This window comes from Stegodyphus dumicola, chromosome X1 (assembly GCF_044657685.1).
Source record: "Stegodyphus dumicola isolate Sdum_Otavi_A_Nest chromosome X1, ASM4465768v1".
NCBI lineage: Eukaryota > Metazoa > Arthropoda > Arachnida > Araneae > Eresidae > Stegodyphus > Stegodyphus dumicola.
This window is the reverse complement of record NC_140780.1, coordinates 24,208,285-24,234,794: the sequence shown is the minus strand read 5'-3', so window position 1 is coordinate 24,234,794 and position 26,510 is coordinate 24,208,285. Positions and strand designations below refer to the sequence as shown.

The following is a 26,510-nucleotide window of genomic DNA, read 5'->3' as shown; positions in this document are numbered from 1 at the left end:
GGGATGACGGCATATTTTAGCGTAGGAGAGTTTGCAAACTCCACACCCACCTCCTATTCGCCAACATTCGATATCATCTCTTACGCGAAAGGGAGCAATCTCTCCTACTTATGCTGTTAAAGGAGGATGAATGGATTTATCTTAAAAGAAGTGTTCTTGTAAAGAGTACATTCAGTCAGATAAATATTTTAATCAGTCAAACTCAAGGCCCGCAAGTTTAATTGGTAATTAGAAATTATACAAAACTGGTAGCTAGCTCTCTAAAACTTTGTTAGTGAGACCGCCTGTTTGTGGAAGGAATGTCCTGATTTTGGACCCTAGGCAGAGTGTATATCGTTAAAAGTCTTTTCTCGTAGTCGTCTAAGAAAGAGACATCTCTAAGTAAGTACAATTATTACAGTATATTTGAATGCGGAATGACAGGTAGAAATTAAAGAAAAATGGTTCAAACTCATATTTGGCATTAATTATTTATTTGCGGAAATATATTTCCTTTCCTTATATATATATCAAGAACATGTAATAAAGTAGGCTTAAAAAAACGAAAGAACAAATAGGACTAAAATTAGTGCCTTGAGCTGCTAAATTTTTATAAAATTAAGTTTTAAATTCCTCACCTATTTGAATTAATTATATATTAATTCATATAGAGATGTATATTAAAAATAATAAAAAAATTCTTTTAAAGCTTTTGAAAAATTATGTGGTCTAGAAATTATCAATAGAAAATAATCAACTATTGCGAAAGTGAAGGGTTAATAATACTAGGACGGAGGAAAATATAAAGATCTTAGAAAAGAAAATTACACTTCTAATTGTGATGTGCTGTTAGGTACCAGAAAGATTGCTTATCTCTATTTCTGTGTTTAAAGTCTTCAGTGATTTAATAGGAAACCTAATTGTTTTACCTTAATTAATGTATTAATAAACTAATTTTTCCCCGTAATCCGTGATATTTTGTTTTAAAATTTAAAATTGTGTGTTTTTTTCCTGGAATTTTTTTTTCCTTTTTTTGTTTCTGTTCACCCCTTTCAAAATGTTCATTGCCACTATAGTAGTTTCCCTTGTCTGATTTCTTTCCATGGATGTGGAAGAACAGTTTTTTATCAAGAAATTGTAAAATGAATCATTAATGAATAATTATGTTTTATTAAATATAGTATATTGAGAATTACGAATACTACCACAAATGAAGGATTCAGTATGCAAATTAAAAAGTATTGTTTAAAAAATGTCTTGAATTTATTTTATATGTTGTCCCTTATCCGAAGCTCTCATGTGAACAGGCTGTTGAACAATCTTGAACGAAAATACAGGTTCATCCGTCTTTTTCGTAGACCTCGGGCTTCTGTGAAAACAGTTTGACTTACCCTACTGAACCCATATTGAATAAGAATATTTAGACGAATGAAATCCAATCGCCTTATCACCCTCTTACTCCTTCTTTAATCTTTTGATAGGACTTTCTTTCCGACGGATTTAAAATTCATCTTCTTCGCATACAATCACAAATATCCGTGATTTGGGGATGCGAATTTCTAACCCATCGCTTCTGGGCCTTCCTTTCATCTAGTGCTGTTTTCAGCTTTTTTTTTTTTTTTTTTTTTTTTTTTTTTTTTTTTTTTTTGTACGTAGCTCATTCTAATTTAGAATTTATTTTGATAGCTCTTAGAAAATAAGAAAAGAGAAAAATTATTTCAAAAGTATAATGCATATTTTTTAACATTTACTCATTCTGGGTGATTAATATATGCATTCGTTGTATATATGTACTTTATTTTATTTATATTTTTATGTATTGAAGCTTTCTCTAAAAATTTAAGAAATGGATTATTTTACTGACACTATATGATATGAAGATCATGATAATGCCCAAGGGAAAACTTTGCGGATGAGGCTTATTAATATATGTTTAAGGTTTCCCAATATTATTTCGTTCTCATGGCTGCCAGGAGGTCAGAGGTATACGGCTCCTAGCTGAGAGCCACTGATCTGAACAAAATAAATGTATACATATGCAACGTATTACTAGTCTGAACGGGGAAGAGGAAAGATAATGCGCTTCAAGCATGGCTTTATTATAATAAGAATAGTTTCATAAAGATTTTTATACATATGATGTTATTTTACAATGAGAGTTGAACAACTTGTTTGTAGCTTCGTTTTTATAAAGCAGTATAAGCCAAGTAAGGCAATCAGTGGCAGTGAATTTTTGCTGCTTCTGGCTTCAGAATCTTATTCCAAACCAGATAGGTATCTAACATGCTATGATTCTCTTGTTACTTAAACAGCCTAATTGTGGAACTTTCCAAATGTCATTTTAATTAAATAAAAAGTAAAGATCTGAATTATTAACATCAGTGACAAAAATCAATTTTCCTCCTCTCACTCACTTCATATTATTGTATTATTTTACATTTTTATGATACATTTTTTAAACATCAGTAGAAATTATCAGTTCTGTACTACAATAGTTAGTTAGTATCAGGGTATATGATTCAGGGTGGATTACAATGCACTTTTATTATTTTATGAAATGTTTCCCTTCTATTCTAAGGCTTACAGCATCTTACCCATTTGACAATTATTGAATTTTTTGAATTTATATCAAGCTACTCATAATTAGTCTTTCCTTTCTTTGAATTGAAAGGATAAATTATTATCATGATAAGATAAATGCATCAGTTCTATAATTGCTTTATAGAGAGCTATGTTTATAGAGATTTTAGTATTTCATCTTGCAATGTAAAAGAACTGTAATTTCAATAATGAAATTCCTAATTAAACTTTCGTACGGTTTTAATAACATTAATGCCAACTTTAATGATAGTTTTTACTTGTATTTTATTTGACGCGGTGTTTTGCATAATATGACTTTTAATAGTTTTATATTTCATTTGTTTAGAAGTCGTGCCTCATATCATCATGTCCAGTCCAGCCAAGGAAGATCTTCCTAAGGTCCCCAATGAATTCAAAAATGAACTGGAAAAATTTGATGCTGCCAAGATGAAGCACACTGAAACCAAAGAAAAGAACCCCTTGCCCTCCAAAGAAGGTTAAGTTACATAATTTTTATTTATAATAATATTTAATTACATAATAAAATGACGTCTTTCGCAACACTGATAGCGCCATAATTGTTAACTAGGTTACTGTTTTAATAAGTATATGTGTATTCATATTAAGACTCTAAATCTCCTGAGAAGATGAAATAAACTTTTTTAAACAGTGTCCCTTAAATAGCATCATTGGCAGACTTCTGTCTTCCCACCCCCTTCTACAGTTGTCTGCTTCAATGGGTTATTTTTAAACTCCTAATAAATGTTTCTTTCCTGATGAACCGACCCTTTCCAACATAAAAGTTCAACGAAGTGTTATATTTTTTTTAATTAAATGCGTGTATTTATTTTTTTATGTTCGTGAAAAATGTAATATATTTTTCTTTTGAATTCTGATGTCTGTATAACTTACTTTACTAATTAAGGTTTTAATTTTAGCTCGATGATTTCATTTCTAAAATTATATCTTCTGTACCTGAAGCAAATATTTTAAATTCAATGAAGTTTTGAGTTTGTTATATTATTGCTAGATATACAGCAAGAAAAACAACATCTAGAGTTTTTAGAAGGAGTATCTAAGTTTAATAAAGGAAAACTTAAGAGAGCTGATACTGTGGAAAAGACCGTCTTGCCGTCAAAAGAAGGTTTGGATTAGATGAAATTAAATACTGCAGAGCTTTTCTAACCCATACACTGCTAAATAACAATTTAAGAGAATTTTTTTTAAATCTTCATAACTTACAAATTTCTGAATTTGGAGCTCAGCTAAAAAGTTTTTATTTGCGGGATATGTACTGCTTTTAGTCATTTATTAATACAGATATTATACAAATTAACATAAGAGCGTTTTTTTAAGTTAAAATAATTCTTTTCACTTTAATTTAATTTTAGTTGATCCATGCACCTTTTTTTCTTTTTTTTTTTTTTTTTTTTTATTTATTTCGGTCTTCATATTTTGCTATTTGCATCAAACTGCATGGAAGTATTTTATACTAAAGTCTAATTTAATGTGTAAATCTAAAAGTATCTCATTTAATGCTGTTTGCTTTTGCTGCTATGAAATTTATGATAATTTAAATTTCATATTTTATTGTGTTTTAAAGTTGACTTTTTTTAATGAATTTTAACTAGGAATCAGTTTAATCAGTTTAACTATGAATTAATAATAAACCTTTATTTTTTATGTGTACGATCGTTTCAGTTTGTTAGCAAGTACAATATAAATAATTAACGGATGATTATAAGCAACAACATTTTCAGTACACCGTTAATTAATTACCTAATGATGTAATAAATATTCCATAACCAGATTTTTAATCGTGTCTAATTTCTCTAAAATTGAAACAAGTGTTCAGCAGCTATTTAAGAATTTTGTTTAAATTAAAAACTTGAAAATAATATTAATTATTTGTAAAAATGAGTTTTCTGCTATAATGAACTCTGATGTCAACTTATTTTAAATTTATTTAATCTAAAAATTATGGAATTAAGGTTTCATTTAGCAATCTATGTTATTCTGATCATTACTGGAGATCCAATGCTTTATAGAGAAATATTAAATATATAATCTCCAATAATCAGTATTGGAGATCTCAAGTGAACTAGCTTTTTTTATTAAGCATTTTCTGAATTACAGAAGCAAGAATTCATCATAAACAGATTAATAGGAAATACATTTTTTTATTTAATAGAATGCAAAGGTTGTGAGTTGAATTCAAGCTGTAAAACTATCTTGAGAGGGGGAGTTGTTAATCATTTATATGGGAGTGTGTGCAAATTATGACAGAAGGTAACAGCTGTGTAATAACAAATTCTGTACTTAAAACTCTTATGCAACTGTATTAAACTATTAATTCAGTACAGTAACAGTGTTTTGAAATAACAGCATTGTTATATTTATTTGTCAAATAAATGTTCACTCCGGTGTTCGAAGGCAACTGTAAGCATAAAGGGTTAATCTTTCATGTTTTCAAACAGCTGGTGTTTCAAAACTGGAATGGTAGGTTGCCGTTATTTTTAAACAATTTAATTTTATTCGAGAATCGCTTGCTAGCAGCTCAGAAATCAGTAAATTTATCTTGCTTTCCTGCAACTTAAATTGGAGTGAATGTCCACGCTGAATACTGTAGCCTCGACTTGAAATTCAAGTTTGGCGTTCTGTAAAATATGATCATCAACTAGTAAATAATATTACATAAATTCTTCAAAGTTAATTAGAATAAGTATTCTGAGAAAAGTCATTTTTCATCATTCATCGCATTAAATAGCGCAAGGCTGTTAGAAAAACGAAGGATAAGTTACTTTTCACGTAGTTGCGTGTTTTCTACGTTTTCGAAAGATAAAAAATTTCCTAGATTCATTTTTACATTTTGAAGTACACAAATCTGTGAAAATATTTTAAAAGTCTTAAAGTGCTGCACTTCTGAAATTAATGTCTAAAACTGCAACTTTTTTTTTCCTTTCCCCTTCAAGTCAAGTAATTAGATTTTATTTCTGTTACTTTTTTTTTTTTTTTTTTTTTTTTTTTTTTTTTTTTTTTTTCAGAAATGCCTCGCTGCTTCTGTCCTTTCTTTCCCCCTTAAATCACATTAGTATATATGTATAATAATTTTAAGGATTATATTATCATTCTTCTGTATTTATTTTATTTTTCATTTGCTAATGACTCAGATGTTTTACAAGAGAAGCAACATCATGAGCTACTTACTGGTGTATCTACATTCAACAAAGCGAAATTGAAACGTACCAACACTAAGGAGAAGATAGTTTTACCAACTAAAGAAGGTTCAATTACAGCTCTTTGCTTGAGATTTGTAAAAGAGTGATTGTGCAAAACCCACATAGTAATGCTTCTTTGCTTAATTAATGCGCATTCTCTACGGATAACCTAAAATAATATTCCAAAAGTTCAGCAATGCCAAGATTTATTTTCATGCTACATTAACTTAAACTGTAACAATTTTTTAATAAGCGAATATTAATTATACTTTACCAAAAATATTCGGATAATTAGATGTTTCAATGATACAAAGTATGTTAATACAAGATCAGGCTTCCTTGATCTGAATAATTAGGATTTTCGTGTTTTATGTTGTTCCACCATGCATTTTTCTAATTTTTGTGAGATACTTTTTTTAGGGAGGGAAGATTAGAAAAAAATATTTCCATATATTTTGACTAAGAATATAGAGAGTAGATACACGAGGCGGGGTAATCATTTGAAAGAAGGAAATTTTTTTTTCCCAAAACGGGCAAGCCGTTATGTTTGTGACTTCTGAAGACTCATCTTCAGTTTTATAAGCGAACCCACCAGCGGTTGAGTGGTAAGATCGTTAAACGCTTGTAGTTTAGCCCACGTTCAAGTCACGGGGAACGAGATGGCTGATTCAAGATTTCGTGTCTGTCCTTAAGTGTAACTTGAATAAAAGCCAGTTTCCATTAAAACGTCCTTCACGAAGATATTTCTCTCCTTTAGCAGACTGCTATTGCATGTTTTCCCTACTCTAATAATCCAGTCCAGTCCAATTTTACAATCTCCAGATGTCTCGGTTAACGAATTTCTCAGAGACGGAATTGAGTGGTTGTGCTCAGTGCCTGGAGGTATATGAACACATGCATGAATGTATCGTGAAAGTTTGAAGTTTGTTTCATAGACAATAACTAAAGAAAAGATTTAATTAGGCTGACATTACCATCGCCACATAGATGATGCTGGTTAGGATTATATAGTAAGGTGCTGAAAATGTTGACATCTACGGATATGCGGCATCACACGAAGAAAATTAAGAATTCATTCGCATTTTGATGAACATTTGATTGCAGATGGCAGAGTTAAAAATTTTGTTTCAAGATTTCTTCCCGATTCTTTCAGATACCATTAGCCAATCTTTGATTCATTTTCCTCTTTTGTTTTCAGGCTACTGACGCCAGCAAAAAAGGATTTCTTGCATGCAGTATGCTAATAAATATTTCAAATTGTTGGGGACTTAGTTATTGCATTTAAATATATTCTATCTGTCTTATGAAATCAATGCAATTGTCAGTTAAGGCATACCCTGTAAAAATTAATATTTGTGGGATCGACCTTTGAAAATATTTTCACATCGATGTCTGATCGGTAAAAAATGACAATGCGAAAAATATGCGCAGAAGCAGTGGTCTGTCCTTCAGTTTCCAAAAATTTTCAGCGAGTATTCCCTTCGATTCTTGCTGTAGGGCGTAATCAAAGATGTTTTGAATATTTCTCACGTTAATAAAGTTTAGAACAGTTCTTAAGTTCCATACTTAGATGCTGTAGTCTTAAAACTGGAGCTCTAAATAGAACCAGAGCAATAACTTGTCTTTCCTTTGAAACTAATTTATCAGATATCCTCAATATGATTTGTAGCGTTTGCACTTTGCAACTAAAATCCTTTCTAGTATTTTTGAATTGACCAGGATGTTAAGTAGGCTTACGTTGTTATGGTCTCATATGCAGTCATTAAAGAAACCACCTACATCTAGATGAACTATACTGGTACAGACAGGGCCGTTCCTAGGCCATTGGCTGTTTGCGTGTTTTCCTAAGATTGCCACCCCCAAATTTAAAAAAAAATGCCAAGTGATTAATGAAATTTTAATTTCATACTCACTAAGTACTTAAATACGCTGGTAACGGCCCTGGGTACAGATATAAACAGAATAAAAACGATGTATTTGGTTATGAACTCTTCTTCTAGTTCTTGAAAAATACCTGTATGTTACCATTAAATGCCTCTTAGTATTTTGTTGTTTATACCAATCTTAAGTGCTGTTGGTGTTCACCAACAAAAATCATAGGTGTGCATTTCTGTTCAAATGATAGATGAGCTCACAGATAATCTTCTGCGTCTGATGCAGATTTTGTACGAATGACAATCTATTTAGAGCATTCCTCTTAAACTGCTTCCAAGATTTCAGAGATGTAAAAACCATTGGTATGCAATTTTTTATAGCAACTCTGATACCTGATTAGGAAATATTTAGCTTATTTGCAATCTCGTGGACAAAAATACTGCTGATGTGGCATTATGTCTCCGTTCACCACAAAAATAAACATATAAATTCATATTGTAGAATATTGTTAGTATTTAAAATCATGTCTTTCTGTTTGCACAAGAATTCCACATGAAAAAGCTACTAATTGCACAATGTATTCCCCTGCATTCGTAATTCAGCGCTGTGTAATCCGAATATTTTTGGTAATAAAACCTATAACTTTACTGCTTTTCTTAACAGTAGCTTAAATTTCGTAGTTATAGCTTTAATATTTGGCAGACTAAAGTGTTAGTACAAGATGAGCGTGCGAAAATATACATAGCACCTAGCTTAGATTTAAATAGTAAATTAGATGCATATGATTAGAGCATATTTTTTTGTGATCTGCTTTTGTATACCGTAATCTATTTTGTGATACTATATTTCTCTGTATATAATGTTGCAAAAAAAAGAAAAAAATCTAAAACTAACAAGGCCTTTCCGTGCTTTAATATTTTTTTTTCCTTAGCATGCTTTGCTGCAGGAAAAATATTTCCTATTTTTTCTAGTAAATCTTCTTATTTTCTTTATAATTGTGATGAAATATATAAAATAAATTTAATTATAGAAGTGAACTTAAGCTATGAAAATAACAGTATTTTAAGATAGAAAGTGCTGGCATGGTGAAATTTTATTCTGTTTGCTTCATATATATATATAATAGAAAATATAAATTTCCTGTAATAAATTATTGCACTATCATCTGCCAGTGCTTACACAAGAGAAAATTTATGATAGAAAACAAGAAGTTCTAAAAGGTGTGACTGGATTTGACAGAAGCAAATTGAAGAAGACCCAGACCGTTGTGAAAAATTTTATTCCAACTAAAGAAGGTTGGGTATCTGTTTCTTTTTTCACAGCATGTTAGGCATATATGTGTGTGTTAAATGTAATGCAGCTGATCACGATCATAGAAATGTGTTACCTGTAAGTATTAGTTTACTAATTGTTTTTGATTATAAGCAGCTTTCTCACAACTAACAATTTTATCTCATAACCTCCTCTCAATATTTATCTTATAACCGCTTCTCTTATAGTATGTCGAGTGTTTGGGGTTTTTTTTTATGCTCGAAACGTGATAAATATGCAGTGCCCTCCCCTTGACTCGAACCCTGGAGGATCTCTCGAATACGCGTCATTTATACTTCCAGTTACACCACGAAGGCACGCGGAAAGAAGGGGGGAAAATACCTTTATAAGTTCAATGAAATGCATTAGTGTTTCTGTGATAGATTTGAATTCTTTTGGAGTGTAAAGCCATCACTTAATTTTTATAGTAGACAAATTTCAACCTTTTTTTGATATTAATTTTTAAAACTTGACATTTCAAGAGACAAGCTAACATCTTCATGAGAAAATTGAATCACACCTGAAGAAGAGAGATCTTCCTTATTTCGAGAATTACATTGAGAGTTTTCATATGAAATTATAGAAAGTTTGAATTTCGTTGCTTATTAATATCCAAGCTGATCTGGAAATTTGCATCCCATGTTCTGATTTATTAACATTAATATGCTCTGAGTGTTATTATTTTTTGGTCTTTTTATTTGTTTTGAGTTTTATTACAAATTTGTGAGAATTTTGTTTCATTATTTAAATACTAATTATTATTATTTGCAAGCACAGTTATAATAATATACCCTTTTCTTCGAGTATAAGTATTAAAAACATCCATTGGTATAACTTTTATAACTAAAAACATTTCTCTATGCATATGAATACTGCATATGTTTGTACAGTATATCAGTACTGGATAAATATGGATAAAATAATGAATTTTAAATATTGGCTTCTTTAGTCAGAGCAGTTGTTTTAAAACATTATATCTGGTGTACTTACGATCTGCATGTGCAGCATAAAAAGTAGGAAAACTAGTTAATAAATCCATATTATGGATTTTCACATTATAAATTTGCTTCATTTATTTAGAGTATTTTCAAGCATTCTTATTAGTATTTCATGAGACCTAAGTATTTTATTTGAACTATGCATGTTAGTTCTATGTACCATGATATCGTTTTCTAAAAAGCTATTTAAATTGTCATGTTAAACTGTAGAGATGTCAGGTATTTTTTGGAAGCAGGCAAGATGAAAAATTAGCAACGCCTTCGCCGGGAATCGAACCGCGTACCTCTGGAATACGCGCCCAGTGTGCAGACCACCACACCACGAAGGCATGCCAAGAAGGCGGGAGAAATACCTTATAAAACATTAAAAATACTTTTCAGATTCTTACACAACAATTTTAAGGATATTCATCGAAAGATACGGCACCTAGAATACTTTTAATTAAAACGTAATAAAACTATTAAAATCTAGAAACTATTTGCTGGAAATGCTATCAGGTTCAGTGTTTCTCCTTACTTTCTTTGGGAACATTCAAAGACCTGACTCGGAACAGGGAGCTTACTAAAGCTATGTTCAATAAATGTGGGAAGTAGACAAGATACACAGGAAGGGTATACGAAACCCTTTATTTTTCACTCTTTACAATGATTTCCGGACTTCGGAATACAGAGACCAACCACTTGTGGTCTGAACGTAAGAATATAAAAATATTAACTAAACTCTAACTTAACTTTGAAATAATAAACAAGGGCCTCCGAGAAGATTGACCGTGTATTAACAGGAAGCCGTATGTAGTACAGAGAACTGTTAACACTACGATACGTTTAAAATTATCAAAAGGATTAAACCTCTGGCCTGGAAGGCAACCAGCAACCGAGTAAAACTGCTAAGGCAAGCGGCCTGCTTCTACTAACTCCTTCCTCTCTCTTGCTTGGCAAAAAGCCACAACTTAAGTACTTGGCGTTCGCCAGACAAATTTGCATAAATAAGTTAAAGCTTTTAATTCTGGCCGGAAGTAGAAAATAAGAAGTGATAGTAAAGATTTAAAATAAAATAAACGTTAGTAAAACTTAAGATCCTTACAATGCTTAAATTTAGATTAAGATATGGCATCAGTTTCTTTATTATAGATGGTCTCATTATTAGGGTGGTTATAATTAAAGATCCATGTAACGTATATACTAAGGTAAACAGAATACGTCGATTAGAATTGGCTCTACGTCGTTCTAAATAGGGTAATACTTAGATTGACCAAAATAACATTTCAAATTTCGACTACCAAGTGAGAAGGGAGAGAATGAAGAACAAAAACGCAAACTGGAAGGAGAAAACTTTATTTAATCACAGCATTTGCTCAATGTGCATTCCATCTGCGTCAATCACGCGTTCAAACCGTGTTACAGCACCTTCAACAGTAGAGCAAAGGGTTTTTTGATCAACTGCAGCAACATGATGTGTAATGCGTGCTTTCAATGCAGGCATAGCTCGTATGCTTCCTTCATAGACACGATCTTTCAAGAATCGCCACAACCAGAAGTCACAAAAATTCAGATCCGGAGAACGAAGAGGCCAGGCAGTCGAAAAAGTAATCTAAATTACCCGATCAGCTTTAGAAAGTGGGCACGAAGCAGTCAGTACCTTTACTAGTCCGGTAATGTGAGGTGGTGCACCATCTTGCATGAAGACAGTACTTTCTAAACATTCTGGTTCTTGTAAGGCAGGAATGTCTTTCTGCTGAAGAAGTTCGCAGTAACGGGCACCCGTGATGGAACACCTGTGAGTATCCTTCTCAAAGAAAAAGGAATGAAATTAGCAATTAAGCGACACAATACAGTAATATAATCAGGATGCAAAGATCCGTTTATGCACAGCATTAGGAATTACAGTACCCCATATGCGACAGTTTTGAGTATTGGTTGCTTCGTCTACGGTGAAATGCTACCCGTTCGACCACAAAATGTGCCAAAATCAGTGCGTTTGTCCTTATCTGAAGGATGCAGCTCTTGTAGAACTTGGTTCTTGTATGGATATCTTTTTACAAGGAAGTCTAACAATGTTGGAAACTGGACGCTCTTTCGACCATGGCAAGAGCGATTATCATTTGAAATTCTTTTCCATCCTCTTCCTCGCAGCACATACAACTCCACAGTATCTTCAAATTTAGTAATCATCTTTTTTCAAACCCAGCTTCGACATAGGCTCTTTTTGTAATCCTTTCAAACGTCGATATTTTCGCAGTGCAGTTGAAAGATTACTTGCGTTCTGATAAAACAACTTGATCAGTAAAGCTCAAACTTTCTTCTTTAAAAGCATGGTGAAGAATGATTTTAAGGCATTGGCTACTGTCTTTTCAAAATGCTTTAAATTTGCATAACGTCCTTTCTATATTGCATGAAAAGCGCCATCTAAAGGTTGAAATTTGAACTATTAATTTTTATTGCAGATTTCTTTTCCCCATGGTTCATATAACGTATATACCAAGTTTCAACGAAATAGACTTAATAGAATGGGCTCTACATAGAGCTAAATAGGTTAGTTTAAATAATAATCACTCTGTAAGTACAGTCCGCATAATCGGAAATTCTTGAGAATAGAGTTACGGGGCTTGATAAGCCCAGTGCCAGCACGCCATATTACCTAAACTATTAACCCAAATGGTATCAATATGAATTATTACGCCATATTACCTAACTAAGGTGGTAATAGGAATTATTATGTCAGGCCGTATTATGCTGTATGTTTGATTGGTTAGATTGATATGAAAATTCAAAATTAAATTCATTTGATAACTTACTCGTCTATATGTTTGTTACCTCCATCTGCGTTCGAGTAAGCCTTTAAGGTATCGCATGTCAAGTATTCCTAAATATTGCTTTAACATCTGTTACGAAATTTCTGAACTAAATTCTATGTTAATTGGTTATAGAAATGCCAGATGATTTTGCCAAATGACGAGTGATATAACGTGACATACATATCTCGAAATCTTCAAGCAGATTTATGAGCTCTGTGACATTAATATGTTCTTTTACTGTTGTTATTATTTGACTGATGAAGAATTATTTTAACTTTCAGTTATTGAACAAGAAAAGGGAAATCAAGCTTATGGAGCCATTCTACAAGGCATTGAGTCCTTTGATCCTGCAAAATTGAAACCCACAGAGACTCAAGAGAAGAATCCTTTGCCAACAAAAGAAGGTGAGGAAAAGTTTCCTATAATGAAACTTGGTAAAAACGTTTAATCGAAAACCATACTTGTGATTTCATACTGCACATAATGTAAAAATAATAAGAAATATTTTATCATAAGCTGTTTTCCAAATTTTCACGAAACGTAGAAAATGTGAGATTATATTTCTTTTATATTTTCGACTGTCTTTCTATAATTTAAAACGATTTTGAATCGATTGTTGCAGTTAATTAACCGGAATGGTCCAAGACTTACATGAAGCATAATAATATAGTTTTCATTTGAATAAGTTAATTAAATAAGCCAATAACAGGATAAACAAGAGCAGATGTGCAGTTAGAAAATAAAGCATTAAGTTATGCATTCAATTTCTCGTTGTCTTAACTAGTTATTTTTTTAAATAAGTAGTTACTTTGGTTAAAATAAATCTTAAAGCTGAAATAAATCTTAAATCAGGGTTTCTTAAAGCTGAAGGTTCACAATCGTGCTCCCATATCTGTAGTTCCAGGTACTCGCGAAGCACTGCTCCCAAATTAAAGAAATAGCTGGTTTATAAACTACAAATCGCACATCACGCAAGGAACAAGACATAATACAGCAACTCAAATGGGAGAAGTATACCTTCTCTTTCGCACCATAATCCGTACCATGAAAAGTATTCATGCACGACTTGGACCAATGCTTCAATGTTTTTGCGACGCTTAAAAAAAGTTTAGAAAAATAAGTACTTTTTACTTCAAAATTTTACTTAAAGTACTTAAAATTTATCATATTAATGTATCTTGCATGAATATAAAGTGTGAATGGTCTGCTTTTATTTTTTATTCAAAGTTTAATTCATTTATTACCGATTCAAATCAATCAGTTAACTTCAGTATTTGTAATAAACTATCGCAAGAGGAACAAAAGTATACTGCCTTAAATAAGTGAATATGTTCCTGGTCGCACATTGAAACAGTTATTATTTTGACCATTTAGGTAGAGGTCAAATCTATTTTCTGATAAAAAAAATTCTAAATTTCCGTTTTATTACCTAAAAAAGCATTTCGCATAAAAAGCATTTATTACTATTTCAAGCTGATTTGCGTGGTTTTTATTATTTATTCTTTATTTTTAAAAATCAATCATTCGTACTTGTGAATACACTCATTTGTAAAAAAAATTTTATCAGTGAATTATAAAGGCTTTGAACAATCGAATAAAATGAAAAAAATTTTCAGTTTATGAATAAATAGACTGTTTGCATATTGATATGTGTTTTCGGTTCGCATGTAAGAAATTTTCTCTTTTCTTATTGCGAGTCTTTTGGAAAGCACATCCGACCAGCAGTTGCAAGGTTCGGAGTTCAAATCCCGAAGAGGTGCTGATGACTTTTCTTGTTTCCTGATCTGAAATAAAGCTAATGATTCTACGCGTGGCGCCTGAACTAACATGTGGAAGGCGATAATTCAGCACCATTAGGATTTGGCATCTGGATTCCCTCCTCATCAGTCACCCTTTAATTGGGGGAGAATATAAGGAATTTTCTCCTTCCTTAGTATGTGCCTTTGTGGTGTAACTCGAAAGCATGTCCAGCTGGCAATAAAAGTTCGAATCCCTGCGATGCCATTGATCACTTTGCGCTTTTCCTGCTCTGAAATAAACTAATGATTGTACACGCGATAATATCTTCTTTGCAAACAAATATCAGAAATACACGTGAAGATCAGAACACTATTGATGTTATTGGACAACGAATGTCTTTTATTTATATTGTAAAAGCGCATTGGTTATCCACATAAGAAATGAATCATTTAAAAAGTGCTTTTATACCCACTTCTTAATAATATTTTGCAACTATTATCTATTTTATAATATTATAGATAAGATACAGGGTGCCCAGCAAGTCTCTAATTTCGAAATTAAAAATCTTGAAACAAAGATCGATAATGGACTAATATGTTTATTGTGGTATGTTTATTGGGAAAACTGTAAGGTTGTTACATAGATATTTCGAAGTAATAGTTACGAAAGCTGCCAACAGATGCCGCTGTACACTTGTAACAACATGCATAAATAAATTCTTCCTCTGCAAGCAGTCTTTGAAGTCATCTCTTCGAAATGTACATTGCTCGTAGTACAAAGGGGACATTGAAACGCTCGTAGTACAACAAACATTGAAATTTTGCTATCACATCCTGTAATGTCACAACGAAAATGATTCAGGTGCCACACAGATAGATGATTCAAGCTCGTCAGGCGTGTGGGATGGTTCCGATAAACAACGTTTTTCAATGTGCCCCACAAAAAGTAGTCACAAGGAGTCACATAGGCCGAATATGGAGGCCAGTCCATACCTGCCCCAATAAATTTGGAGTAATCCAACGCAAGACTCGCAAAAATCATCAAAAAAGCGAAACTCCTATTCGGTGCGATGTGGTCGGCTCCATCTTGCACAAACCAGTTGGTGCCTGGTCGATCCTCCAACGTTAGCTATGTGGCGAAAAATTCTTCTAAAATTGCAAGGTAATGTTTACTGGTAATTGTTCTTCGAATGGAAAAAAAGGACCAATAATACCTCTGCTGCTTATCGCAGCCCAAACAATAACTTTGGGAGAATGCAGTTTCGCTTCACACAACTGGGAATTTTCGGAACCCCCAGATCGCCAGTGGGCTTCATCTGTGAACCAGGTACCGCCAGCATCAAATCCTTCATTATCAATCATTGTAGGAATCTAGTGCGCAAAGCACTTTACAAACTTTTAAAGCAACAGCAAATCACACTGGACAAGTTGGAATCGAACGGATCATTAATAAGTCTAGTGATGCTAAGAGACAAAGAAAAGATAAAAGAAAATGTCCTAGAAAGACAGTTTCCTGAGATTTTTATGAAAGGGGACTCCTCATCCAAGCATTATCATCTCTTTTTCATCACTTTCCATTTATACCATCCATTCTTTAATAAAATTAAATTTTCATGCACTTTATTGGCTTAATATCGATTTACATTTATTGGTTTCCATTATTTTTACATTACCAATTTGTGCCCAAAGTAACTGTTATAAATTTTAAATTATCAATCCTGCATGGGCCAGGAAATGATTTATCTATTTTACGTTAATTCCTGTGGCTTACGAACGGTCTTCGGGAAAGAATTAAATTCGTGAACTGAGGTTTCATTGCACTCTAATATGTCGATTGCAAAATTCTTAACTATGCTGATGTTATGCTATCTTCTGTACCTAAAATAAAATAGAATTTTGGTGATGGAATTTTATTGCAACATAACTTTTTAATACATTGGTATTTCCCTATTTATATCCTTTTACTTTCAAAAACGAAATGAAAAAAGATTGCAGGAACTTTTAAAATTGAAATGTGTTCGAACTAGGTTTTAATTTTATTTAACAGCAGAGATTTAGTTTTGTTAATTAAACCATAATTATTCTTCTTTAAGAAAAGACGTTAAATATTATTTGTATAAAATAAAATAATAATTATATTTCTCATTCTTTTACTCATTTTATTTTATTCTTTTCTGGAGAATAGAACAGAATCAGAAATTTAAGTTTGCAGGTTGTTTTTTTAATTTTAACGGAATGGCACTTTTTAAATGTTTGCTGATTGTTTTTCCTTTGTTGTTTTCCTTTCGACAATAAATGACTGGGGAAAAAAAACTCATACCACTTTTTACAAATTTTTTTTTATCTTAGACGACGTAAAATGTTGTTCTTCAACCATGCCAAAATCAGAAGTTTAAGTTCTTTCTAAAAATAGGAAAGAATAATTCAAGTAAAACTGATTTTAAGAAAACTAACGATAATCAGCGTAAATTTTATTTTAGTAAAAGCGCTTTCAACGATTCAATACTATTGCTCTCAACTGCAACTAAATGAAAGAAAAGTATTACAAACAGTATGAGAAAGAATGAAGAATTTTTGAGAATATGTTTGTAGCTCATGTATAATGAAGTAAAAAGTAAAATAAAGAAACAAAGCAAATGATGAGAAAATAGAATTAGGAATTACCTTTTTATAGAAGGATGAGGGAAAACGGGAATATTATCTTGCACATAAAGTGATAATCATATGTTTAAATTTTGTAATAAAAAAAAGATGTTAATGATAAATTCCTTTTTGAAGACTTCAAGGAATTAGACTTCCTTAAGGTCTTCCCATCCATTTAAAAAAAAAAAAAATCTCTATGCTAGTCAGTGGCTTAAATTCTAACCCATTTTCCCCACCTATCTATTTTTGAATCCATTTCCATTCCATGGCTTTACTTATTTTGTTTCTTTTCGCTAATTTTGCTTTTCCCTTTCATTACATTCATCCCATTCATGGTTATCTATGAGAATGTTCTCGAGAATTCTTCAGTCTGCCTTTCTGTTTGTGGTACTTGTCGTTTATATAGTTGCGGTTAAAGACGGCTGTAGTGTTGAATCGCTTAAAGCTGTTTTCCTTGAAAAGAATTTACGCCAGTTATCGTTAACTTTCTTACAGTCAAAAAAATTCGTATTTCAGTCTTCATTTTACGTTTAAGATTTTAATAAGTAAATTATCAAACTTTTTGTATCACTGAGCATAAATAAATAATGAGCATTATCTATGTATTAATTTATCATATGATATAACTATTTAGAAAAATGTAGTAAACACGATATGTTCCGTCTTTGAAATTTTGTATAAAGTTCTGATAGATTATAATGGTTCTCATCCTCTAAAAAAATGTCTTTTGTTGCAATTTAAAAATCTTGGCAAAAGTGCTAAGTTTGTTATGGAGTATAAAATGTGTTTTATAAGCTTACTGGGTAAAATACCTCTACTTAATATACCTTTAATTTTATTAAATAATTTTACAATGATATTGTAGCATGTAATTTTTGTTAGATGAATTCCATAGTTGCATCAACTTAGTATGTATTAGTGAAAACGACAGTTGTATGAGAGTGACAAAAAGTGATGATCACCTTTTTTCAGCAGATTGTAATTGAACGTAATTTTATTTATAAGCCATTTCTTTTGAGTTTTATAATCGTTTCTAAAGTAGGTTTCCTTTATCCCATTGACTTTTGTTAAAGCTTTTCAAGAAACAGCGTGTATGCGTAAAATTCGGTTTCAAACTTAAAAAACTTGCAACGGGTGCAGAGCAGACTAGAAAGTGATTTTGGAGAAGGCTTGTAGTTCGCTCGTCTGAGTTAATAGTTCAAGCATATTAAAAGGTATAACTTCAATCAAATATGATGGCACTGAGGTCGAATGGGAAAGTGACAGTTTTAACATTTTCAAATTCTTGATGATTTCTCCTTGAAGAACTCCGAGTATATTCGTGACCACTAAGGGTTAAGGAATTTAAAGAATAATTTACTTTTAATTTTTTTTACGTGAGTCAAGAAGAAAAGGCATTGAAGCTGACAAAGTAATTGGTCATGAACACCGCCCCACCTCATATTTCTTTACTGGTTTGTCAGTTTTTAACGACGAGCAAAATCGTCTTCATTCCTTGCCCCTTAACCATTACACTTGGTGTTATGTAACACATTTTTTACCTCCAAAATTGTAATGCTCTTTAAAAGAACATCATTTCTAAATCAAACTGAAAATAAAATATGAGACAGATCTAAGAGTGATTCGCAAAACTACAGGGAGTGCTTTCAGAAGTGGAAAAAGCATTGCGCTAAAGACGCTATAATTCCAGCTGCATGGCAGTGGAAAGTACGTACAACAGACTTTTCCGGCTGATAGTCCATTCTAGAGTGACGGTGAAGAGAAAATTATGCATCTGTCGCTCCTTAAATATGATGTCACAGCCCATTAAAAGCTATGAAATGAGTCACAATTAATATTTTTGCTTTGGCTGGATGTGTTAAATTACATCTATTCAAATCATGAGCCTTCGTTAATCACATTTACTATGCATTTCATTTGATTTTTGTTGCATACATGCATTCTTTCATTATATTTTGAGTGCAATTAATTTTTCAAACATTCTTTATTATTCTAAATTCATTAACTCCATCTATTATCTTATTTCAGTGATTGATCAAGAAAAGGGTACTGCTGCTTAAGATGAAAATTCTACTAGAATGAAATTGCCATCTATAGCTCATATGCTCCATTTATTATCAAGTTTTTTGATGTAATGGTCTGATGCAATTGTAATTGTTGTCTTTTAATGAACAAAGGCGATGCTATCGTTCTCTTTCTACCATTTTATCAAATGTAACAAATTACTCTACTGACTTCATAACTGCTGTTTGTATTGCCAGCTATTATTATCATTATTAATGGTTCTTGCGGGTTTTTATTTCTGAGAAATTTTTTATAACACATATCAGTAGCATTTCATATTCTTCACTCGAGTTTGAAGTAATTTTTACAGTTTTGGAATTCTTTTTACAAGTTTGAAATGATACTTTTTTATGACATGGAACAATGTGCTTTGTACTGCCAATACTCAGCACATCCATTGCTAAGATTTTAAAATTTTGATGTTTAGGAGGCAAACCTATAAATATACATTTCAAAATGCATGTTGCTACCTAAGGTTTTTTTAAACCTATATTATGAAATGCTAATAATATATTTAAAATATTATGAAATGCTAATAATTCTAAGTGGCATATATTGACGATGCTTTGATAGCAAAATGCCATGAAAATATTGCTTCCAATGAATAAATAATGCTTTTCTTGGAAGCATGTGTAAATTCATGATTAGACATACCGCTCAATTTCAGTGGGTGTAAAATAGATCTATTAAATGTGAAAGCTCTGTATATGTTTAATTTACTGTATCTGAAGTTTTATTGTTTTGTGTCCTTTTTGTGATATTATTAAAATTTCAGAGAATTAATGTATAATAAATTAGTTCGCTTGTAACAAAGTTTTCAAAAAACCAGCAGTTGTATATAATATTTTTAGATGTTCAATAGTGTTATCAGTTTTTCTTGAAATGTATATCAGAAATTTAGTGTTTTCTTTTGGATAAAATATTTTTCTTTTCATTTCGTGCAAAATACATTTATTGAGTTACCAATTTTTGCAACAGGAAATCATGAAATATCAGTGCCAGCAGAAATAAAAATGTTTTTATTAAACATCATAACTTCTGTCACACGTAAATTTTCAAAAACATTTTCCTCCTATGCATCTACCAAATTAAATGTAATCTTCTTATGAATTTGCATGCATCAAAGTTTGTATTAGATTTCCATTTAGAAGTTCCATTTTTTGTATACTTTGCTAATGATGAAATTCCTTGCCAATTGCATCTCTCTGTATTTGTTTATACATTGTTATTTATTAATGTATTAAAGAAGAAATAAAAGAAAAGCATATTTGTGCATGTAGAAAAGTAATAGTCTTTACTGTATCAAAAAAGTATGTGTCATGTAGTACGTAGAATGAATGTTGAAATGATGAAATAAGTCGTTTTCTAACTGTAATAAAAATTTATTCCTTTAAGAAACAGTAATGTATAAAAGTTTGATCTCATTTATTTTTAGTGAAGCTTAAATAATTAAATTGTGAAGCTTTTAAAATGTTTTCTTAAACATTTAATTTTCATTCAAAAGATAATTTGAGAAATTGGTATTGTTTTACATATTATACAATAGGCTTCATTTAAAATACTTCTTTTATTTAGAATTATTAATATGTGCGTTCATAATTTTAATTAAAATTTTTAAACATAAAAATTCTTTGTTTTAATGCATGCCTTTTTATTTATTTCAAATTTTGTAATTCTAACTCTGTACTCGCTCTTTTACTTAAAATCTAAGCATAAAGTCATTTTGATTTTACTATATGGATGTACTTATATGTATTATTGTTCATCAATATCATGTCATCATCATCAAGCTCTCGTGGTGCTGTTTTGTACATCAGTCCTCAGTTTTTATATCTCAGACTTATTTATATATAAAAAAATTAATTCATTCATGTTTTTATAGAAAGCTGCATAGCATTATTGGTTTTAATAGCCTTTTAAATTTTTCTACTTTTATTAGCATGTTATTTGAAGTATATTATGGGCATTCCTCCTGTTGATTAGCCTTTCCTATTGATTAGCCTTTATGAGCAGTATTGAGGTACTATTTCAATACTCTACAATAGAATTCTTGCATTAAAATGTCCTTTGTGTTTATACAGAAAAATAAAAAAAAATGGTGAAAATAATCTTTAGTTCTCTTTTGTGCTTGTTTGAATGCGTCAAAATGCTTTCATCATCATTCTGTGCACTCCCCCCCCTCCAATGCTTTTGGTACTAGCGCAGCCACTTTGGTGCCGTTTGGTGAAAGTATCAGAAGAAAAAACTGTATGATGATTATAAATGGAGAAAAACATACTTACATATATATGTACGTATTATTACATACATATTTAACTTTTAATTAGGTATTTATCTCGATGACCAATTAATAAACTCACTTACGATAGGGTATTTGTTTCTATTATTCTGGTGGAAGTTTCGTCGCGATCAATTTAAAAGTAGATTGATTCAAAGGGGGAAAATACTGTATTCCTTCTTTCACTGTAAGTTCTTCCACTGCAGGCAAATCCCATAAGCGCATATTGAAATATGAAGTTTAGGACATACGAAACTGGTGATGTTGCTTCTTGAAATTAAGGTTTAGAAAGTTTGATGTCATGTGACATTTAGAATTTCGTTAGAAAGTTCTCCTTTGATGGCCAAATTCGTCAGAAATTTCTCCAATGGCAATCAAGAACTCCGTTTTAAACTTTTTTTTTTTTTTTTTTTTTTTTTTTCCTGATTACCTATAAATTATTAGCCGGTAAAGTTTTTTGGCTATTATGCGCTTCTAGACAAAGCAATTAAGAGTTCAAACTGGCAAGACATTCCTGATCAATGAAACACAGAATGGTTTGGTTTTAGTTGATTATGACAGAGCACTCTAGGGATGTCTCTCTAAGGTGAAGGGATGCCTTCGTGGAAGACCTTTCTAAAGGAAACTGGCCTGTATACACGTTGTGCATGGAGAAAACCATTAAAACGTCCATGCATTAAATCGAACCCAGGTCGTAATTACCAGTGTTCAGCTATTTTACCGCTCGGCCGCTGGTGGGCACGAAACATAGAATGAACTTTGTTTTTATATTTAGAGAGCAAAAATATGAACAAAGCGCCAATATAATTTTGCTTCTAATAGCCGCTGTTACCTCACCAAAACATTTCGCATTCTTTGAAATGATTGTACTGTTGCCGCTCTGTGGTAACTAAATACTTAAAAATAAGCTCATTATAGCTTAATTTCAGTTTCCACACTCTCCCACCTTTTAATTGCTGTGACTAATTAAAACTTAAACATATAAATAATTATAAAAATTGCAACTATTTTTAACAAGTAACTATAAATGTTAAGTATAATTACACTACATTAAATATTAAGGACAAATGCTTCTTGGGGGGGGGAACTAATTAGTTACTAAATTTAAAGAATCAATTAGTCTAAAAATATAATTTCTTTGGAGCTTCCCTGTACGTCGGAATTTAGTCACACTTGGAACACGTTCACTTAGCTTAACATATTCTTGTGATGAGTATCTCTAGGACCTGCAGATGAGAAGAGAAGTAATACGTTTCATTTCATCAGATCTTACTACCGAATTTTCTGCTCTTTCATCATTATTGATCTTTAAGCGATAGAGGCATTGAACTGGTCTCAAAAGCTCCGTGCTTGATGTTTTTAATTTAAACAGCCTTGTATTCATCTTTACCGGGCAAAAACTTGACCAAGTGGCCAATTCAAGCATTTGCTTCCACTACTTCTTATTTAGAAAATATCCCAACTCTTACAGATTCGAAAAGTTTCTTTGCAGTCTGTTGTTTTAAAAGTCCTAGGTATTCATTACTACGTCATTTCTTCAGATCTTTTAAGTCATTGGTATACTGGAAACATTAACTTCACTTTGTCCAAGTGGACAAGATCAGGTACTTTACTAGACGTTACTTCAGTCAAGAACATTCTTCAATTGACTGATTCTTTCAAGAGAAGCAAGCTCAAACCAATTTCACCTTTTCTGAATTCGTTTCACTTGAAAGAAGTATCAAATTATTATATCGCCTGACTTACGACGCCTTAACAAGCTTCCGTTTCAGTAAGAGAAACTTCATCTCAGGAACTTTCAAAAATAAAATTGCAATTTCATTTATCTCATTAACATATTTGAATTGTAATACTTGTATATTGTTTTTAAAATTTTAGAAAAATTTATCATGGCTCGCCAAACTTTTTTTTTTTTTTTTTTTTTTTTTTTTGTCGATTTTTGGCTCGCGACCGAAAAAGTTTCCATTCCTGGTCTATCAGTACAGCGGCTCTTGCGCCATTACTTTACTGAAGTCATATTTCGCTTTTTCCCACTCACTTGGCCATCTCGTTCCCTGTATCAATTCCCATGGGACTTTTACTGGAGTTATTTGAAGTACAAGGTCTATCCTGGTGGGGTCTCAACCTCGAATGACTACATGTCATGAGCATTCCTGCCAACATGTTAAGTTCGGCCTCGAGAATGACGTGTACAGGATACAGTGTGTGATGCACAATGAGGTGATCACATTATAAGAGGTCTATGCCCTGGCTTGAGGACGATCTTTTATTGAATAAAATGCTATGGCGCACTGAAATATAATCTTTTCAACCATTTGGAGCAATTCATTTGCTGCATTAAAGCAGTATTAAGCTAAAATTTCTTCTTCTTTTGTTATTGATTTGTCTAGTTCTCAGCTGTTTAGACTAGAACAGAGCCACATTTCCCTAACGGCAATATTAGGAACTATTTGTTCACGGAATTTTTCCCCGTGTCGTTATTAGTCCACCTACCAAATTTTGTGGCGCTACAGATGGCTATGAATAGTGTCACTTAAAAAAAAAAAAACCTGTATATCATTCTTGAAACTCGAATTTTATCAATAAGATAATTTAATAACAGCCTCCACCGGGGATAGTGGTTAGCGACGCTGACTGCCGTACCGAAGGTTTCGGGTTCGAATCCTGGAGAAGACATGAATGTTTATAAATGTATAATGTCCATACGGCATTGGGGCACTCTAAATTTGCGGCGAGCCGAAAGTCCTCTCAAAAGGTTGGTGGTAGGGGAACGGGAGGTGTTAGACCCTCGGACTCGTCCCCCGAAGCGCTCTCCATCACAATCGAGAGCGTAACAGAACAAAGTTGTACTGTCACATGTCTGGTGTTCAAGGCTCTTGCCAACGACGGGCGCAATCTTGCACTCCTTGTCATGATGAATTTCGAGGGCATGTTCCGATGTTACTGTCAGACAAGTAAGATTGTAAGGATCTTAAGTTTTACTAACGTTTATTTTTATTTTAAATCTTTACTATCACTTCTTATTTTCTACTTCCGGCCAGAATTATAAGCGTTAAGGTTTTTATGCAAAGTTGTCTGGCGAACGCCAAGTATTTAAGTTGTGGCTTTTTGCCAAGCGAGAGAGAGGAAGCAGTTGAGTCAAAGCAGGCCGCTTACCTTAGAAGTTACGCAGTTGCTGTTTGCCTTCCAGGCCAGAGGTTTTAATCCTCTTGATAAATTTTAAAACGTATTGTAGTGTTCACAGTTCTCTGTACTACATACGCTTCCTGTTATTATAAGGCCAATCTTCCACGTTTATTATTCTAAAGTTAAATTAGAGTTTATTTTTATTTTTATACTTTTGCGTTAGACCCCAAGTAGCGGGTCAGTGTATTCCGAAGTACGGAAGTTATTGTATATAGAGAAAAATAAAGGGTTTTGTATACCCTTCATGTGTATCCTGTCTACTTACCACAATTAGTGAACATAGCTTTAGTAAGCTCTCTGTTCCGTGTCAGGTCCTTGTATGTTCCCGAAGAAGGAAAGAAGGAACATTGAACCTGATAAGATAAGTCACAACAACACTTAATAACACAATACGACCCTTAAAAACCGATATTAATATCACGCATTCAGTCTATCCTGCATAGACAAAATTTATAACCTTCGGAATGAAAACGTTTATAAACTACTAAATCGAAAATTGGAATATTAAAATAATTAGCAGGAAATTAGGAAGTATACAAACATAGCAATTTATAATCATCAGGAGTGGATGACTTGGAACTCACACACATTCTTAAAACCTATTTCAAAATCCTTAGTACTCTAATCCAGTGTTTCTCAACCACCGACACCGGTCCGCAAGAAATATTTGCCGGTCCGCGAAATACCTAGCTATCTGTCCAAAAACTGTGCTAGTGAGTCGAATTATTAAACTTGCCGGTCCGTGAAAACGTACCGAAATATTTTACCGGGCCTTTGAGTAAATCCAGTTGAGAAACACTGCTTTAATCCATTCCTCTTACAAGAACGTTAGATTAAAAGAAAGACTTTCTTAACCTTTTCGTAAAATTCGAAAATATATGGAAACGTAGTTCCGGACTTTTGGAACCCTTTGAAGTACACTGAAACGCGCAACAATTAGTATTACCTTTTTGTTACACTCCATTTCTAAAAAATTCATCTTTATACTACGTGAGAAAAAGTTGTCAGTATTTGCATCAACAGTTCGCAGATCGGTTTCAACAACAATGAGCCAACTGCGCTGCTCAGTTCAGTGCTATTTTTGTTTTAACTTTGCTACTGGAGGGCGAGCATTTATTTTGCTACAATGGTCAATATTTATGTAATGTGAATATTGATCTGGCCCAAGAGCATTCATTTGCATTATTTTTATTATGATTTTCTCAGTGTACTTCACTGATTATCGTAAACTTAAAAAAGATAAATGACTGTAAAGGTTGATTTTTAGATACTTTTCTTTTCTTTAAATACGCAAAATATTAAGTGGAAAACGAGTGAAAGGCTTAGTAATAATTTTTGGAGTATTTCTTTGAATAAAAAATCGGTTTTACTTTCAAAAAATAATAAAACAAACCATGATACGATTACTAAAATAACATCTTTTATTCTAAATAATTCAGTAATTAAGTTCATTATGGCTTGTTGAAACGAATTGTTTTACTGTTTTTGACTGATACAAATATCCTTGCAGGCATAAAACAAAATGCTCGTCATCAGTCGCGATTGATAGCTTTCATATTGCCAGATCTAAATATATGAATAATTTTTGTTCATATCCTTTCTGAATTTTTTCAGAATGAGATTCAACTAGTCTTTAGTTTCTTTTGAAGTTTCATTATCATGCAGATGATTAAAAAATGTCAATTTTAGCAGAGTAATCGCGAGTCCTGTCTTCTCCGACTAAATATCTATGGAGTTTTAACTTAATAAACAGAAGCCATGCAGCGATAACATATGTGAATTCTTAACGTAAACAAATTAAGGAATTAAAATTTATGTAACTGAAGATAAATAACGCTATTTCT

The 26,510-nt window shown here is 32.1% G+C and overlaps 1 protein-coding gene across 4 annotated transcripts in view; it reads left to right on the top strand.

The window, feature by feature from the left end:
* LOC118185721 (uncharacterized) overlaps positions 1-21,310 on the top strand; it is a 74,141-nt gene extending 52,831 nt beyond the window's left edge. For 2 of the 4 annotated variants that reach the window (XM_035355620.2, XM_035355622.2), the window contains exons 2-7: positions 2,906-3,055; positions 3,590-3,703; positions 5,730-5,843; positions 8,825-8,947; positions 13,038-13,160; positions 19,167-21,310. In XM_035355620.2, coding sequence (XP_035211511.1) covers positions 2,926-3,055; positions 3,590-3,703; positions 5,730-5,843; positions 8,825-8,947; positions 13,038-13,160; positions 19,167-19,198 — 636 coding nt within the window. In that variant the 5' untranslated portion in view covers positions 2,906-2,925 and the 3' untranslated portion in view covers positions 19,199-21,310. Of the gene's footprint in view, positions 1-60; positions 382-2,905; positions 3,056-3,589; positions 3,704-5,729; positions 5,844-8,824; positions 8,948-13,037; positions 13,161-19,166 lie in introns of those variants that run through there. The other 2 variants (XM_035355621.2, XM_035355623.2) reach the window with 2 other exon arrangements.
* Positions 21,311-26,510: the final 5,200 nt, after the last annotated feature.